This window comes from Calidris pugnax, unplaced genomic scaffold (assembly GCF_001431845.1).
Source record: "Calidris pugnax isolate Ruff unplaced genomic scaffold, ASM143184v1 scaffold273, whole genome shotgun sequence".
Lineage (NCBI taxonomy): Eukaryota > Metazoa > Chordata > Aves > Charadriiformes > Scolopacidae > Calidris > Calidris pugnax.
Genome location: NW_015094508.1, coordinates 7,051,525 through 7,070,549, shown reverse-complemented (window position 1 = coordinate 7,070,549; position 19,025 = coordinate 7,051,525). Strand labels below are relative to the sequence as shown.

Below are 19,025 nucleotides of genomic sequence, written 5' to 3'. Positions count from 1 at the left end.
GGACTAGACAAATGAGCGGTATTTGAGAAAGTGAGAGGGCAGAAGGATACAAGCAAAGGGCCAGATTTAATAGGGAATGTGGAAATAGTGGAAGGGTTGCAATGTCAGATCCGTTGTGCTACTAAGAATGGAGCTGAATTTCAGTGTAAAATGAAGATGATGGTTACCTCTTGTGGTCTTTTGAGAAATGACAGTTGCGTGCTTATTGCATAAAATGTACCATTTTTTGTCATATTTCACAGCCTTTGTTCGTAGGATTGAGGGCTACTAACAGTTAGAAAATGAAACAAGATCCTGTCTTTTCATAAGGCTCCTGCTGTAGTAAATTAATTGACCAATTTGCTGTTGTCAAATAAAGTGTACAACTATTTTATTTTCCTAAGGTACGTTTACATTCTCTTTGTATAGTCAATTTTGGTGTTTTTCAGATTTTGTGTTGATTGTCCTTGTTCGCCCTACAGACTTTTTCCAACAAAAAGAAGGAAAGGAAAGAAGGGAAAAGAAGAGTTGAATGTTTTTTCTTTAGAAAAAAAATAAAATGTCTATCTTTGTTTGCAATTTCCATTTGGAAACTAAAGATACCTTCTTCTTAAATAATATTAAAGTGTTGGGTATTAATTTAAATAAGTTTTTTTCATCACTTGTAAGTACAGCGGGGAGTGATTACTGCACTTTGCTAATTTTGATTATTTTTTTTTCAGTCATCATTTGAGAGTGCCCAAATAATTTGCTGACAAAAGAGAGTGATCTTGAGTGCCTAATAGTGACCTCCAACTTTCAAAAGTTAAACAATTGGTCACAGAAATGTTGAAGAGCAAAGATTCTCAGTTCCTATTTTTCCCAAGGGCATCTTAACATGAGATAAAAAAGATAGCTCTTAGCAAGTTTCAAGTATCATGCCTTAGGTTGAATAAAACTACATTAAGGGTTTATTTCTTTTGGGTAAAATATGCCGCTTTTGGAACGGAGGCTCCTGTTGGAATCCAAAAGATTCAAAGATTAATCTTTTGTTCATTAAAATGCATGGGAAAAGGCAGGCTAAGATGCAAGCTAACCAAGTAAGTGTAGTAGTATGTTTACTTTCTTCCATTTGTAAAAGTAGTTTCAAAAAAATCTGAAATCTGAGTAATAGTAGACACCGCTGATTTAAATAATTTCAGTATCCTAAAATAATTCTCTAGGATTCTGGAGTCTTTCTTTGAAAATCTTCAAGATCAGGTTTTGAATAGGAAAATATAGATAGACTCTGGGAAGCCTGGAATTTATATTTAAGATCGAATTTTAGGTTACCATCACTGGAAAGAAACTCTGAACTTTTTCTCTTGATAAGGAAGTAAACCATCAAGAAACTGGGACGGGGGGAAAAAGGTGGGAGTAGGAATGATATTGGAAGGCAAAGAAACAGGAAGAACCTTTGTAGTCAGTTTCTTGTTACGTATTTATCGTCATAGTGTGTGCCTATGCTTTCGTTAAACTATCGGGTCCAACACCTCAGCAATGGCAAGGGCCAGACAAGATGCTTAGAACATTCTTCCCTTTCCCTGTGCTCCATGGTTTGCACAACCTCCTTTGTGGACTGTAGCAGCAATTTTTTCCTGTTGATCAAAATCAGCAGCCTTCACCTTTCAAACCACAGCAGGCTTCAGTAGAACAATTTGTCTATGAAGAGTTTGCAGAATAAAATTTTTCCCTGGATTGGGAGAGACAAAGATGTTGGACTCGGAAGCATTTTGTGGTCTGAATTTTACCTGTGGAGCACCAGTTGGATCACACTAAGCAATGCAATTAATGTCTTTTGAGGACATAAGTTTTCTATCGTTCTCTCTATAAAGGAAGAAATGCCTGGCTTGGAAAGATTTTGTTTAGATGGTTTGAGGTACTTTAAAAGTCTGTCCTTTATTCTACAGGAGCCAGGTCAGGTATCCCAGAGCGCATGTAAGATAGGATGAACCTTTCGTATTATCTTTACAGAACAGACTAGGGATTGGGCACTTTCCAACGCAAAACCAGTTGTCTTATATGATCTTGTACAAAAATTTGCCCAGTAATACATTTTCTACGCTGGAGCTGCCCCCTAAAACTGTGTTTGATCTCTTCCTTAGTTACATTGGAGGTGATGGCGGAAACATTGATCCTTGTCCATTCTTTCCATCCTCTTCATGATTGTATACTTCTCTGAAGTACTTCCTCTCTCGTCCTTTTCCCCCAACCCTCCAATCCAAAGAATCCCAGTCTACTTAGTTGTTCTTTGGATGGAGTCCTTTGCTGCTTACAGCTGATTGTTACTAACTCATCATGACTTGGTAGAACAGGAAAAGTTTTTGGCAGGTGGGAGAAGAGAAGACAAGAGAGTTATAACTGTTGGGAGGATCAGAACTGCACATAGTATATGTGTGCTTCATGTTTTTACAGAGTGGTTTAATGAATTTTAGGATTTTGTTCTCCGCTCCACCTCTACTAAATCCTGTTTAGCTGCTTTTTAACTGATATTTTTGTGAAACTGTTATGTCTCCAGAACAATTATATCAGCTCACAGCTCATCACTAGGTATGTAAGGTCAGAAGTTTGTGTCAGTTCACATTTATTAAGACTGAAATTCACTTTGTTAGTGTTTTTAAACTTCACTTAGTGTTGTGATATTCTTTCGTGGTTGCCTTTAGCACGCTGCATTATCATCAGCAAATTTTGTCACTTCATTAATCCCATCTTTTTGGAGTTGAGGTATAAATATGTGAAAGAATACAGAATCCAATGTGGAAGCCTCCAGGGCTCCACTGGTCACCTAGTTCCATTCAGAAAAATGAACAGCTGTTTCTGTTTCTTTCCTACCTTTTGACCGTTTATCCAAGAGAGGATCTCTCTTCTCATCTCACAGGAGCATGGTTTCTTTAGGACCTTCTGGTCAACAGTCTTTGGAAATCAAATAGATTATGGTAACTGATGTCTGCCTATTGTGACTTCTTCAAAAAATTCCATTAGATTTGTGAATCATGATTTCCCTCTGTAGATGGGACTTTTTTCCAGTATGTGTTAACATATTTAGATTAGGGAAGACGAGGTGGGGATGGAGGGAATTGCGGGTGTCTCTGAGCAAAGTACAAGTGTGTGCGTGCTCATCATACCGTCATGTGCTCATCATACCATCTCGAAGACAGTTCCATCTTTAATAGACACTCTTTTTATTTCTACTGTGGAGTGCTAAATGAGTGAGGTTCTTAGCCATACTTAACGTGCTGGAACGATGTTTCACGTAGCCTGGAACAGCCTGGGAAGCACTTGGTGTTGTTAAATCACTATTCACTCAAAAGCCAGAGCAGAAAGCAGGCTTCTTTGCTTGCCTGGTTTGTGGTGTTGAGCAGGCACACTGTAGCACAGATTGCTGTTTGGGATTTTGTGAGCATTGAAACAATCATGGCATGCTAGAATGCATGGTGTTCACAAGAGGAACAGTGAGTTAAAATGGCCCAAGTAAGCAAGCAAGATTAGTCATCATCTGCCACAGAGGCATCATTTTACAACTAACTGTGGAGACAGGCTGAGAGAGTTGGGGTTGTTCTGCCTGGAGAAGAGAAGGTTCCAGGGAAACCTTATAGCAGCCTTTCAGTACCTGAAGTTTACCACCTTTGAATGAGGGGACAGGCAACTCAGGAGGAATACAGAGATCTTCTTAGGTTATACAGAGAAAAAGTTAGGAAGGCAAAAGCCCAGCTGGAACTCAACCTGGCCATTAATATATGGGACAACAAAAATTTCTATAAATACGTCAACAAAAAGAGAGTCAGGGAGAATGTCCGTCCCTTACTTGATGCGGGAGGAAACATTGCGACCAAGGAGGAGGAGAAGGCTGAGATACTTAATGCCTTCTTTGCCTCCGTCTTTAATTGTCAGCCCAGCTACTCCCAGGGTATTCAGACTCCTGGGCTGGAAGATAAGGATGGTGAGCAGAACAACCCCCCCTGTAATCCAGGAGGAAGTAGTTAATGATCTGCTTATTTACCTGGACACGCATAAGTCTACGGGGTCGGATGGAATTCACCCACGGGTACTCGGGGAGCTGGCAGAACTCACCAAGCCTCTCTCCATTATCTATCAACAATCCTGGTCAACAGGGCAGGTACCAGATGACTGGAGGGTGACCAATGTGACACCCATCTACAAGAAGGGCTGGAAGGAGGATCGGGGAAACTAGAGGTCTGTCAGCCTGACCTCGGTACTGGGAAAGATCATGGAGAGGATCATCTTGGGTGAGCTCTCACGGCAAGTGCAGGGCAGGCAAGGGATCAGGGCCACCCAGCATGGGTTTATGAAAGGGAGGTCCTGCTTAACCAACTTGATCTCTTTCTGTGACCATGTGACCCTCTTTCTCAATGAGGAGAAGGCTGTGGACGTTGTATACCTAGACATTGGTTAGGCCTTTGACACCGTCCCCCACGGCGTTCTCCTGGAGAAACTGGTGAATCATGGCATAGACAACTGTACCCTTCACTGGATAAAAACCTGGCTGGATGGCTGTGCCCAGCGAGTTGTGATTAATCACCAGTGGTGTCCCTCAGGGCTCAGTTTTGGGGCTGGTCTTGTTTACTATCTTTATTGATGATCTAGACAAGGGGATTGAGTGCGCCTTCAGTAAGTTTGCAGATGACGCCAAACTAGGTGGGAGTGTTGATCTGCTTGAGGGTCAGAAGGCTCTACAGAGGGATCTGGACAGACTGGATCAATAGGCCAAGGCCAATGGGATGAGGTTTAATAAGGCCAAGTGCCAGGTCCTGCATTTCGGTCACAACAACCCCAGGCAACGCTACAGGCTTGGAGAAGAGTGGCTGGAGAGGTGCCCAGCAGAAAACGACCTAGGAGTGTTGGTGGACAGCCAGTTTAACATGAGCCAGCAGCGGCATCCTGGCCTGTATCAGGAATAGTGTGGCCAGCAGGAGTAGGGAAGTCATCGTGTCTCTGTACTCGGCACTTGTGAGGCCTCACCTTGAGTACTGTGTTCAGTTTTGGGCCCCTCACTACAGGAAGGACATTGAAGCACTAGAGCGTGTCCAGAGGAGAGCCACCCAGCTGGTGAGGGGCCTGGAGAACAAGTCCTATGAGGAGAGGCTGAGGGAACTGGGCATGTTTAGTTTGGAGGAGTCTGAGGGGAGACCTCATTGCCCTCTACAACTACCTGAAAGGAGATTATAGAGAGAGGGGTGTTGGCCTCTTCTCCCAAGTGAATAATGACAGGACCAGAGGAAATGGTCTAAAGTTGCAGCAGGGGAGAGTGGTCAGGCACTGGAACAGCCTGCCCAGGGAGGTGGTGGAGTCACCATCCCTGGAGGTATTTAAGAAACGTGTAGATGTGGTTCTTCAGGGCATGCTCTAGTGCCCGAGATTATTGGTTTGTGTGTGGGTGTGATGTGGTGGGGTGTTTGTGGGGGTTTTTTGTGATTTTTTTGAGGTTGGATTTGATGATCTCAGAGGTCCCTTCCAGCCATGGTGATTCTGTGATTCTATGAAGGCAGCCTAAAGGAGAGATGGGGAGGGAGTGGATTGATAGGACAAAGGGTAGCTTTTAAATTGGAAGAGGGGAGATTTAGGTTAGATATTAGGAAGAAATTCTTTGCTGTCTGGGTAGTGAGACACTGGAACAGGCTGCCCAGAGAAGTTGTGGATGCCCCACCCCTGGAGGTGTCAAAGGTCAGATCGGATGGGGCTTTGAGTCTGGTGTCCCTCCCCATGGCAGGGGGATTGGAACTCAATGATCTTTAAGGTCCCTTCCAACCCAAAACATTTTATTATGGCAAAGAACATTTCGCTTTGCTTTGACTGTATGACACAAGATCAATGGGAAATCAAAGAGTATTTACATGGTAGTGGCTGAACTGATTGACTGTGGGTTTAAATAAAAAAAAACCTTTTGTGCTTACAAACCCACCTCAACAGTTTTCTCTGTCCTGCAGTACCACTTCTTTTTTAGTTGGAGTCAATAAGCTGGTTTTCATGCGCTAGCTGGTTGCATTTAAGTGCTGAACTATCCTGGCAGTAGTAGTGTGTGGTGTTTGCACTAAATGGCATGTACTTTACCTGCTGTTTGTATTGCTGGCATGACAGACATGATAGACTATTATGCAGCACCTGAGAGCTCTGTAAGGCCTTAAAAGCAATATCTTTTTCCATTGTTTCCATGGTTCACCTGGTGGTAGAATCAAACAAATAATGAGCACCTCCTGCATCAAATTCAGTGTAGTACACTTACTGTCCGCATGCAAGTGTTGAAAAGTCTCTCAGCTTCCTTTCTAAGATCCTCCGATCGAGTTGTGATGGAGGTTTGCTGTGACACAGAACAGATTCAGTTCACAGAATGGGTATGGAGCCTAGTTTAGCAGTCCTAGTAATTTTGGGGTTTTGTGTTGGGTTTGCTTTGTTGGTTGGGGTTTGTTTTTCCTAGAACGACAGATACCATAATTTTAGAGATCGGACACTCTGCAGAAACAGTATGCTGACTCTTCTGTGTGTTTCACTCCAGACTACTGGATGGAAATCACCTCCTATTACAAAAGTCATTTAGGCCAGTTTCCTAATTCCTTTTGTTTAAAGACGATTGGAGAAGGCTGGGGGGGAAAAGGCAAGGATAAAAGTAAGTTATAACATGTCATGAACACATATGCATTCCTACTTAAGGTCTGGATTTTCTGTTAGTTGCCACAGAGTGCCTTTTTCAGTTGCTTTCTGTTGATGTCAATTCTACCAGAGAAACCAGTAAACATTTGTTGTCGGACAGTAAGGTAAAAAGCAGCACTGAGGGTAATGTGTGTGTCAATAAAGATTTCAACATGTTTGTATAACTTGTGGCTTTTTTGACTTGCTAACATTTATGTGAAGAGCTAAAAGTATATCTGTTACAGGAGTATAATCAATGTAGAGTATACAGTGAATTACATTGCAGAGAATCCTTTTTTTCTGAAAGATGTAGTGAAAATTGCTGGTTTAGTGTTAAAAGGCACTAGATTTTCTTCTATTCCTTCAAATGCAGCTGAAGGAAAAAACTCTAGTTTCTAATGGCAATTACAGAGCTTTAAATTAAGAAGTACTAGACTTGCTATCCTCTTACTATAGTACTTAATATAGTGAGATCAGTCTGTGCCAAACACAGTCATGGCACAAAGCCAAGTACTTTTCTAAGGAAAATGACCTAGCAATTCAAGGCATATATTCACTGTTCCATACACTGTCAAGAGCCAAACAGATGAAAGGACTGGGAAGCAAAGTGTAACAAGGACTTCAAATGTGTTGTCCAGCAGAAAAAAGTAGTGACTTACCTTGTAGGGGTATAGTTCCTTTGCCTTAATTGAAATAACATTGCCCTGTGATTAGCTTTGAGCTATTTAACTGTACTGTGCTTTTTTTCCCCATTCTTGTTTTTACCTTGGGTTACTCAGTCTTCTGCTTTCTTTGCTTTGTTTTGTCCTTGCTTTACAATAAAATATATAGTTACTTCCTGTCTGAAACTGAGTCAAAAGTGAAACAATATGGAGATACATTTAAAATTCAGGCATTCTAAATAATGCAAAGATTTTAGGCTATTACATTAAAATCCATCCTGAGAACACAGACTGCAACGTGTCTTATATTAGATGCTGCTGAATACTCCTTGTGGTTTGTTTCTGAAATGCTTTTTAACTACTTCATTTAAAGAAAAAAAAAAAAAAGTGTTCTGTTCCATATGAGACTTAATTGTTATAAAGCTTTGCTCAAACCATGCCTGTCTGCTGTCATTTATATAGATTTGGTAGCACTTGAGTCTTGCTTTCAGGGGAAATGCCAACATAAGGCATATTATTCAAGTATTAAATAATCTGTCCTGTGGCAAACTGTCAGTTTTTACATTGCACTAATGGGACGTGTCTAGCTTTTTGTGTTTTGTGTTTTTTGGAGGTTCTTTTTTTGGGCAGGTTGCGGTTTTTTGCCTATTTTATTATTATTTTTTTTTAGCAAGGCCGCTAGGTGGAGTCAAAACACTGAGACCCTGTGGCTGTTGGTTGCCGGTGTCTGATGAATACCTGGTTCTCCTGCAGCCTGTAAGGCTAGGAAATGTTAACTAAGATCTGCTGTTTCAAAAGATGGAAAGACCAAAACGGTCTTACTGCTGTTCTTAATTTTAAATTGGCAGCTTTTAGAAAGCTTCATACAGTAAATTATTGATTGAAAAAATTGTTCATTGTGATTTGTAAATCTGCTCTTACTTATATCTGTATATATATCTGTAGGAATGTCCTCTGAAGTATACATAAGGCACAGCAAGAAAAACCTAATTGTATTTATTTGCCATTAGAGTATTTAAAAGCTAGATGATGACTAAATTATCTGAATTTGAGACCACTCTCTGTCTTCCTCTCAGTCGTCTTTTTTTTAAATCTTGACTCCAACTTTACCCCTTAAGCTGTTATCCTAGACCTTTTGTCAGCAGAAAATATGGTTTTCCAACCTACATGAAGCTGATGTACTCTGATTTTTGTGTGACTACATGAAACAGTCAGATCTATCAGCAATAAACTGGTCTGTATATGTGTTTCCCAGAAATACATTTATTAATACACTTTATTATGTAAAATTATAGTTGTCTTTGTAACTAATAAAGCTTAGGTGGAGATGAATTTGAAAACTGGAAGTACCATTAAAGAATTTTGGACTGAGTCATAGCTATCCATATGTAATCAAAGTTAAATCAGATAATAAGGCTTAAATATTGACTGCGTTATAAAGTTGTCTATGGTAGGAGCATATTGTGGACAAGCTTGCAGGTTTTTGTGTTTGTATTTTCTAAAGCTGGTATTCCCCTTTGCTGCTTCTGTTTCATAGATGGTGGCTTTCTTGTTTTGCTTTAATAGCATTAATGGAGCATGCTAACAAAAGGTTGCTTGGCAAGTTCCAGTCACGGAAGATGTTTCTAAACAAAACCAGACTTACATAAATGCTTACTATGTTTAAAATTCTTACTGCACAAGTTAAAAATCAGTCTGTAAATTCAATTGCTTTGTTTGTCTTTGCAGCAGTTATGTTGGCCACTGCATTGCTGTAATAGAGGATTATAAAGGTCCTTCTTCTCAAATCAAATTTGTATTTTCCAGAAGCTGCAAGTAATCAAATTGTAGATTTGTTGGTAAAACAGATTACCTACCATTCTAGCAAAAATAGCAATGATTGCAGTCTGTAATTAGAATGTTTTTTTCTTCTTAAAAATCCTCTTTCAGAAGTAGCTAAGAATTTAAGTTTTTATTTGACTTCCACTGCTTTTGGTAGAAATTATCATTCTTGCTGCTTTTGGGTTTTGTCAAAACAATTGCTTCTGTAATACTCTTTTGTTTAGCTGAAAGTCCAAACCAAACTTTCAGTGCCTTTCCTTCTGAACTTCACATAGATGGATGAAGCAGTGCCAAAATGCATAGTATATTTCAGTCTGCTTTGTATGTTGTTCCACTGCCATTAGACGCCAGTGAACTGACACCAAAAAAAAGGGCAGGGCAAATTGCCAACAGAGGCCAGTTAAGTATTCATAGTAAAAATGCAATGTAAATAAAGGTGCTTTAATTTTGAAGAACTTCATAGGAACATACAAGCTGGAGGGGACAATTGAGGTGATCATGTCTAGTCCTGTGCTACCTTAGGTAACCAAGTAATATAATCCATTTTATAAACTGGTCAAGCTCCATGTTATAAATAGAGGTGCTTATTGGGCAGCTGCTTTAGAGTCTCACTGCCCTGATGGTTACAAACGTCTCTTAAAACTCAAGCTTACATGTATTCCCGACCAATTCATTCTAATTTGTTCTTATGTCAGGATTGCCTCTCAGCATCAACAGCTCTTTTCACTTTGGGACATTTAAACACTATGTTTGATGACAGCAATCATCTTGAGACTTTTTTTTGCTAGACTCAATCCATGTATTTCATGTATGTCTAGCCGTACTGCTGGCTTAGGTGGCTCTTGACACTTTCGATCCTGGTTTAGGCTAGCACAACTGTTTTGAAGTAACACGTCAAATAGACAATGGAACGGATAAGCTGGGGGAAAAAAAAAAGCTGTTCCCCCCTGTGTTTTTTTGGTCCACTTAATTTTTCGCCTGTATGCTGCCCTGACTCTTTTCAAAGTATGACCCTACCAACAGTTGTTCTGTTGTCAGTGATGCAGTAGTGTACAGGGACAGAAAGGAGCAGCAGAGAGGGAAGAACAGGAAAGAAGAATATCCTAAGGCAATACTGCTGCTGGACATGAACCTTATCCTTAATCTGGGCTTGTTTAGATATGTCTACCATTCTACACTGCACTGCAGAAAATTGAGTGTAGTATCTGAAACAGTTTGGACTAGTCAGTTCAGGCATTAGCAATAGCCTACTAATGGCCACATAGGATAGTTGCACTATACACGTAACATTATTTATTGACTTAGATTTCTTTATCCTTACATCTAATTTAAACTGAGTCAACTTCTGATTGCTGAGTCCAAGTAATGGTTGGCTCTTCTATAATGATGCTGCCGTTTACTAAAAGCAAGTTTGAAATAATCATTGCATCTTGTGAGTTCAGTTGCTATTTGAAGGAAGCTGTTTGCTATTACATCTGGTTCCTACCATTATTCATAGAATTTATGTTCCAGTTTATATCCAGGAAGTTAAAGTTTCCCTCAGTAATACAATTTACTGTAATATTTTCTCTCTAATAACATGACAAGTGTAGTAGCACAGCATTTTTGAAACAGTCATACTATCTTACCTATACTTGTCTTTCTTGCCTTTTTAATAGCCTATTTAATCTTTAATTTTGGCATTGTTTCTTTGTTTCTTTCTTGAACAAACAAGATAAAATTGATAATTTACTAACTTTATTTCAGTATGTTACATGGAGTTTGGGGAATTCGGTTATTTATAATTCTATATAGCTGAAGGATATGAAATACTAAGACATACATGTAATGGCCAAGATTTCACCTGTGCAAATATTTTTACTTACATCTTGTTTTTAATTAATCTGATACCAGTTACATGGGCCCTAAGCACTATCTGATCGACGGGTAGCAGGGTAACAATATATGTCTGTAAATGGCTATTTGAAGAGTTACATCTAGTGATTTTTTTTATGTGAAATGTTGTGTTACAGTTTTTGAAAGCCTGCCTTCATTTGGTCAATTCGAAAGACTTACAGGTCTATCCAAGATTGTACTGCCCTTGTTAATCTACATAAATGACTGCTTCCTTGTATCATCAGGAGAAGACAAGGTGTCAGCATTTGAAAACCAGACGGTTATGTATTTTCCCATCTCTAACAGATGGACAACTACTTACTGGCATTTATGGCAATCATTTATGCAGCTGTCAAATTTTTATGTATATTCCTCAATGCAACTAGCCAACTTACCAAAAAAAAAAACAGAAAAAAAGATAGCGTCTTTTTTTTTGCTGTTTAAAAGTAGTGTTCTGCAGTAATCAGGGATCCTGCATTTAAGTTCATTCAATCAGTCCAACTTTAAGTATTAATTACACTTGTTTGACAGGCTGAATTTAATATAATCTTTTGGTTCTGTAACTATTTTAATGTTTGTTTCTGGTAATACATAGTTGGTCAGTGACAGGGCTGTGTTTTCTACAGGTCTAGGTGAAGGTAATGAATGACAGAAAGATGTAGGTTCCCTTTAAAAAAGACTATCTGCTTCGTATCAGGCACTTTAACATAGTTTTCAGCTTTTATGTTGTTCAGGCTGTTGTTTTCCTTTGATTCAATTTTTCTTTTATTTTGACCTTAATTTGGCATACTTCATATTCTTTCTGGTATTCTCGGGGGGTGGGAGCGTGGGTGTAGAGTTCAGAGCCTTGAACCTACTTCTGAGGAGGTTCCCCTTAATTCCCATGAGGTTGTACCAGAGGTAGACTAGCAATATGTGAAAAACTAGACACACTGCAGTCTAGTGGGAAGCTATTCATGGCTTAATGAAGTACTGTTCTTTAATAGATTTGTAGATTCAGGGTAGAATTCAGTGGGGTGGGGGGGAAACAAATGCGTTCTGAGAATGCTAATACTTAAACTTCGGCTTTCGTGAAAGCAGCTTCATTTATCATAAACTTCTGAGATTCAAAGTTTCAGTAGTCCACTAGACACTAATTGGCATTAATGTCAGAACTGTGTTGGTATCAGAGAGATAGAGGTGGAAGGAGTACTCCTTATTCAAGCTTCATTTTCAGAGTTAAGTCATCAATATGCTGGACATTGATGTTTCTGTATGCCAGTAGGAGGGAAAAGTAAATGTCCACACTGGTATAGGAGGATTTGAAGAAACTGTGGTAACACAAGGAAAAGAAAATTTTCAACATAAAGCAAAAATAGAAATCACAGAATCATGGAATTGTCAGAGCTGGAAGGGACCTCTAGAGATCATCTAGTCCAACTCCCTGCTAAAGCAGGATTGCCCAGAGCACATCACTCAGAACTGCATCCAGGCAGGTCTTGAAGATCTCCAGAGAAGGGGACTCCACAACCTTCCTGGGCAGGTCTTCTGTCCTTTTTTATGCTGTCTTTTGCTTTGCATAAAAATAATCTTGGCTAGGCTATTTCTAGACAATTCCTCTTACAGACAAGGAAGACTTTTAATAAAAAGCATTGCCTTCATACAGAAGCCCTGCATGTGGCTATTTTCAAATTGTTGGCATTTCACTCTTCTGCTTTGTTTTTCCTTCAGGCTAAAATTGTCTGTCTTTTTATGCATACTCCCTGCATTATATGCCAAAACCTATCTGAGCACTTATGAACATACCAGACTGGTTTTACAATAAAATTAGTGCAGGTACAGTGGCTAGCATTAAGATAAAAAGATATTTAATATAAAATAGTGTTATGTAAACATCCCTTTTAGTAGCAACCTCTTTGTGTGTGTTCTTATATTTCTTTAGTTATGATTGAAAACGTTGTCATTTTTACCATAACAACATATGATTATTATTTTTTTAATTATGCAACTGCAATAGGGAGGCAGATCGTAAGTCTCTGTCAGCCAGAGAACTTCCTCTGAGGCTCCTGTGATCCTCCTATGATACTAAACACTGCAGTGTTTTACTTCTTGAATGCAAGATGTCTTTTAATTACTATCAAATTATCTCCCTCAGCAACTACTTCATATATAACTGAGCTGTTGATGTAGCTGCCAGATAGACATCTTGTTGACTGTGTGGGTTTCTATTAGCCCCACTTCAGTTAGTTGCCCAAGTCTGTATACTTCTCCTTTATGCAACCAAGTTGAGTGTTGGTTTGTTGGGGTGGAAGGGTAGAAGCCTCTGTTTCTGAAGCCAGTATCTTATGAACTTATATTTGGATTTGTTACTCCAAGTCACTTTCTTTTTTTTTTTTTAATATTGTAAAAAAGATTGTTGAAAAGGCAGCCATTGATTGCACAACACACTAAGATCAGTTATGTATGTAAACTTCTCTGCTAGCTAAAGCTGAAATATAGTTGATTTATATAATCAGGATTAATAGTAGATAAATTACAGTAAACTTATGTACCTCTTCTGGCAATAGAGAGAAACTGTCTATTTAAAATCCACAGCAACTAAAGGAAGACATTTTCAAGTGAGTAACAACTAGAAGTTTTCCTCCTCTGGGTGATTATGTGGCAGAAATCCTGTATACATACAAAATTATTTGTTGTAGTGTAACATGACCAAATGACCTTTTTTTGTGTCTTGTTTTATGCATCTTTGCAGTTCTTAGTCTTCATAATCTACAAATTGCTATGTGGGTTTTATTCCTTATTACAAAAATCCAAATAGTGTCTGTTTCTGTACAGTTTCAGTAACTGTAATTCTATTTTTCTTAAAAGATTTCATAGTAACTTAATCTGTCTGATTTTGTTAATATCAAAGTTTTTATCCCTGTCTGCACTTAGTCATACTCTAGATCTAAAAGGTAGAAGACAGACCTCCAATGTATTTAAAATTGGACTTAATTGAAAAGGGTAACATCTATGTATGATCCTGATGGACAAGCTATGGCTCTAAAATTGACTTTGTTCTTGCTTCTAAAAATATTCTGTAATTATAAAAGGTCCGTTGCCTTTTTTTTTAATGTTTTCTGTAAGCTACATCTGGAACTAGAATCTTGCTGTGCAAAGATAATTTTTCTACTTTCAGGTCCATTGGGCCACGGCTTGTGTTGAGAATGACATTAGGAGCAGAAATTACTGGCCAGCTCAAGGGTTCTTCATACATAGCATCAGGCCGAAACCTTTTGAGATGGGACCTGTCACCAGAACAAATCAGAACAAGAACAGAAGAACTAATCAGGAAGACAAAGCATGTGTATGACAGTGTCGGGATGCTTGATATTGGAGAAGTAACACATGAAAATACCGTACAGGCTTTGGCAGATATAGAAGTGGAATATGCAGGTTAGTGTACGTTTTCTGTGATTCTTTCCATAGGATATTCCATCCCCACATAAAGAAACATTGAGAAAAGATAGTTGTTCCTTGCGGTTCTGCTCCATGCCAGTTTTGTGTAGAATATGTAGAGGCCTCTCTAGGGTCCTCTGATCATAATAATCTTCCAGGACCTCTAAGCAAGATGCAACATGACCAGCTACGAAGTTCTGCTGCCTTATTCTAGAGAAAAAAAGTAAGGATTAGCAAAACTGTGCTGTTGGTCTCTCTGTCACATCCAGAGAACTGCATTGGTCACCTGTTTTCTTTTTACATGTGAAGCTCCATACAGTTACATTTTCTTTTCCAGCTGTGTACAGCCACTAGGGGACAATGTGCAACAGCGTAGACTACAGTGGAACAGTGTAGGCTATGTGTCTGTGGTACACATAGTACATTCAAACCTGAGAAGCAATGTGTTTTTCCAACACTGCAGATTCTCAGGCAAGCAAGTCAAATGGAACAATGGAAAGGTTGATAAGCTTCTGTTGGGGAAAATGTGATGGTTGAGAACAGGGGGATTTTTGAATGCTTTTTTGCAAGAAGACAGCTTTACATGCTCACTTTTATATCATGGCCTGAGGAATCAAAGGACAGGTTGGTCATGCAGTCGCACCTAGATTGGTCTGAATGAATTATCAAGATCCAATATATGGATGGAGTTTAATGGTCAAACACAGGTCATTCCATTCATTTGTTAATAATTGTCAGTCAGAGGAGATGGGGAAAAATACAAAATGTGTCTTGGGTGGCTTTATTCTGAAAAACCTGTCACATGGTGGCTGCATGACTCTCAAAAAGTAGTCAGTGTAATAAAATGACAAGTTGTCTTAAATCCTCTAAAAAATCTGCAGTAGCAACAGAAGTGCTGAAAACAGCCTCCTTGGCTTGGAGCAAAGTCTTCACATTGTTAAAAAAAAAAAAAAAAGCAGCACCCTGCAGCTCAAATGATTGTACTGTAGTATTAGTCTGGCTTTCACATTACTTGGAATTACAATTTAGGCACATCCAGTGAATTGACTGATATTGATGCTGCCAGAAAGATTGAGTAATCTTCATCCAAAGAGCGTCCTGACAGATTGAGTTTAAATTGTACCACTGTAAGTGGTATAATTATTGTAAGCCTTTTCACCAAGGTGTAAAACTCTCCTTTTCAAATTAAATTAGAAGGAAAATCTGTGTTTGATTCAGAACATAGTAGCCATCAGCTTCTTAGCATACCCACCAAGACTTGCATCTTCCAAGATGTACTTTTTTTCACTACATGCTACTGCAGTAGTGGGTCATATTTAAGCTTTTAATGCTAATCTTTAAAGCGGTATGTGAAGTTAGCATGACTTACCTGTGAAACAGCCTATGGCATATAACAAGGATGTATTATCACAGCAAGAGTTCCATTAGAACCTTGGATTTTTAAGGCCTGTGTGTCCCTTTCACATGTACATGAAAGAACTGCCCCAGTAACTGGAACTTATTATCTGAAAATACATAGATGGCAACAGGCCAGATGTCTCACTTGGGAGCTGCCAAAGTTCACTTCATCATTTTTGAAACATCTTGGCGTGGTGGGGGGAGGGGAGGAATTTCTTATGGACTTCAAGAAGAACCATATGCCCATGTTTGCATTCCGAAGGTTTCTAAAGGGCTGAGAGCATCTCAGGGTTTGATGGATAAAACAACTTCAGATTGCAAAGCTTTAAGTCGTCCTAAAATGTTGTCACTCTGAAATGCTTTTGGGGAGGTGGAGGGAGTGAAATTATAATTGATTTTGAGTTAATTCAGCTGGTCATAACAATTCATTTCAATTTTAGCACTCCTATTTAATGCCATTATAAGATGCAGTATTCTTTTAATAAGCAAGAATTTACTTATCTCAAAAATGTATTCTAAAAAATTAGTATTACTCAGCTTCTGATCTCTAGAAGTTCAGAATGTATAGACAGCATCTTCTGTATTTGCCTTATTGTTTCTCCTTAAACACAGAAGAGAAGATGGGAATTTGACACTCTTCTCATAACAATGTAAAAATAACTTCAGGACAGATGGGCCTGTTTGAAAGACTGAGAACTTTTCACTTTAAATGCTAACATGGAAGCATCTGTGCCAGATATGAAACAGTGTCAGTCTTCACTTACAAATGGTTCATCTTTCAAAAATCATGTGTCATATTTATACACCTTTCTGTTGATTTTGTTGGAGTAAGAAGGTAAGATAATTAGACTTGGGTAATATAATAGATAGTTTCCTGTAACATGTTTATTTTTTATAATGGTGTGCAGTTCTTTCCTATTACGTATTCATTTTTTGCATTCTCTGTAATCACTTTATTTGCTTTAAGCCTGATCAGAAGTTACTTTGGGTACTTGTTGCTATGTCTTTTATAAATATCAGAAGGGGGGAAGTCCCTTAATTATATTTTTCATTAAAGCATTTCTAGTCTTCTGTGTAAGTGTTTATTGCCTTTTATTTAAACAGTGGAAAGAAGCATGTTGGATTTTCCCCAGCATGTCTCACCTGACAAGGAGGTACGCTTAGCAAGTACAGAAGCTGACAAAAAGCTCTCTAATTTTGATGTGGAGATGAGCATGAGAGAAGATGTGTTTCAGAAGATTGTTTATTTGCAGGTAAATCACAATGGCATCTGCATAACTTGTGGAAATGTAGATAAAAATGCAGCAGTGAAAAACTTTTCTCTAAAGAAGTGCGTATCCACAGTGCTTTTCAAGATCCCCATCACTGTGTGTGTTTCCTCTGTGCCTGTACCAGTCAAATCTTTCCAGTGGGACACAGCTACAGAAAAAGGCTGTGGTTCCACAAAGATTTATGCCAGTGTTACTTGGTGCTCCTGCTCTTCCCCTCTCTTGTCTAGGTGTGTGTATCCTTCTCTGTCCATAGCTTTGAATTCTGTCTAATCTTCCAGTGAGCTGGTACAAGGAAGCTAATCTAGCAGGAGGAAACCCATCAGGAGAAATAAAAATTATTGTTTTCTGCTGGCTGAGCTCCCTGAACTGGTTTGGCCAGAGCATCACCAAGGGGGGAGGAAGAAACAAAGACAATATAACAATATATTTAGGTTGGCTTTATTCTGCTTCTGAATTTGTGTCCAAAATTATGCTTTATTGAACTTGTTGAGAGTTTTAAATTTTGAAGTTGAGTTTTAAGTTATAAAGGTTAACGAGAACATATAACTGGGAGTGACCTTCAAAATTACCTCATTTGATCTGCTAATAAGCCATTACATTGTATAGTGCTCCTTATATGTTAAGTCTCAAAATAAAGTGAAGTCAAAAGATACATTTACTGTTGAACTACTTCTATCCCTTTGTGTTTCTGTTCAGCTTTCTTTCTAATTGAGCAAATACAGTTATCTTGTAGTCTTCATTTGCACTGTTGATTTTGTAGCTCAAACAGGAAGAACATTCGGTCTTGTTCAAATGGAACTAGTGACGTTTGGTAATAATTCTCCAAAAGTGTAGTTTAAAGATAATGCAAGGAAGCTATGTAATGTGAAAACTGTAATATATACATTTGTCCATCCTTCAGACATGAATCTTCCTTTTCAACTCCACTGATTTTTAACCTTCTCCACTCACTTTTTACCTTCTAAAGTTGCTGTTTGTGCTTTTTGTGGAATAAATTCAGAATGAGAATAATATTTGCAGCACCTTACAACATTCCAATATCATTGTCTTCTATTATTGTATTTTCTAGGCACATTTTAAAGTTCCTCTAGCTGGATGTTGTTCTTTATGTGTTTGTGGAGGTATTTAATCGCACCATTTTGAAGGACCTTCTGCTGTGTTTTGGCAGATAGTGCCTTATGTTGATTTCCCCCCTCCCCCTCTACTCTGTTGCTATTAATTAAATGGTTTGATATGTATTTATTATTTGCTGTGATTTTTCGCTGCCCTCCGGTATAGTACACACAGATACATTCAGGGCTAATCTGCCATATCTGTGTATTTTTAATTTACAGGAACTTCTGATAGTAGCTAGTGAAAACTGATTTATGTTATTCACTCACATTACTTTCTTACAATCTTTTTCTTTTTTAAATCTTTTTCATCTGGTGCTTTCCTACTTCCTTTTCCTGTGCAATACTTGGCTTTTATAACAGTTACAATTGTCTCTTAAATCTCCATTTAATTTTTTTGGAGGTTTTTTTTGGCTTAACTCAAGCACTGCAGCATGCAAGCATGTTTTGATACCAGTTTTCCAGAGACACAGCCTCTGAGCACACATCAAATTAATATGAAAGTCATAGCAGTTTTTGCTGTAGTACGGATGTGAAATTGCCAATAATGCCAGACCAGAAATAATTTTATCAGTTTAAATGAGCCAGTAAAACATTTTGATTAAGTCAGACTTTCATGGCCACACTGAGGATTCAGGTATGTGAATTCAGTTTCATGATCCTGCACAAGGACTGGATTAAATTGTGGTGAGGAGAGTGAGGGCCTCACACTCCTGTGTTACTTGTAACACACTCAGTCCACTAAAAGATTAGTAAATCTGCTTGATCTCAGTGACACCCTGCACATTTTCACTCCTTTTAACAAGGCCTAAACTTTTCTAAGTACT

The 19,025-nt window shown here is 38.6% G+C and overlaps 1 protein-coding gene across 1 annotated transcript in view; it reads left to right on the top strand.

Annotated features, from left to right (window-relative positions):
• The first annotated feature begins 231 nt into the window (after nt 1-231).
• Nucleotides 232-19,025, top strand: part of NLN (neurolysin (metallopeptidase M3 family)) — a 37,722-nt gene continuing 18,928 nt past the window's right edge. Inside the window, exons 1-3 of the mRNA XM_014964795.1 lie at nt 232-383; nt 14,158-14,414; nt 16,920-17,068. Of these exons, the coding sequence (XP_014820281.1) occupies nt 14,186-14,414; nt 16,920-17,068 (378 nt within the window). The 5' untranslated portion in view covers nt 232-383; nt 14,158-14,185. The remainder of the gene's footprint in view (nt 384-14,157; nt 14,415-16,919; nt 17,069-19,025) is intronic.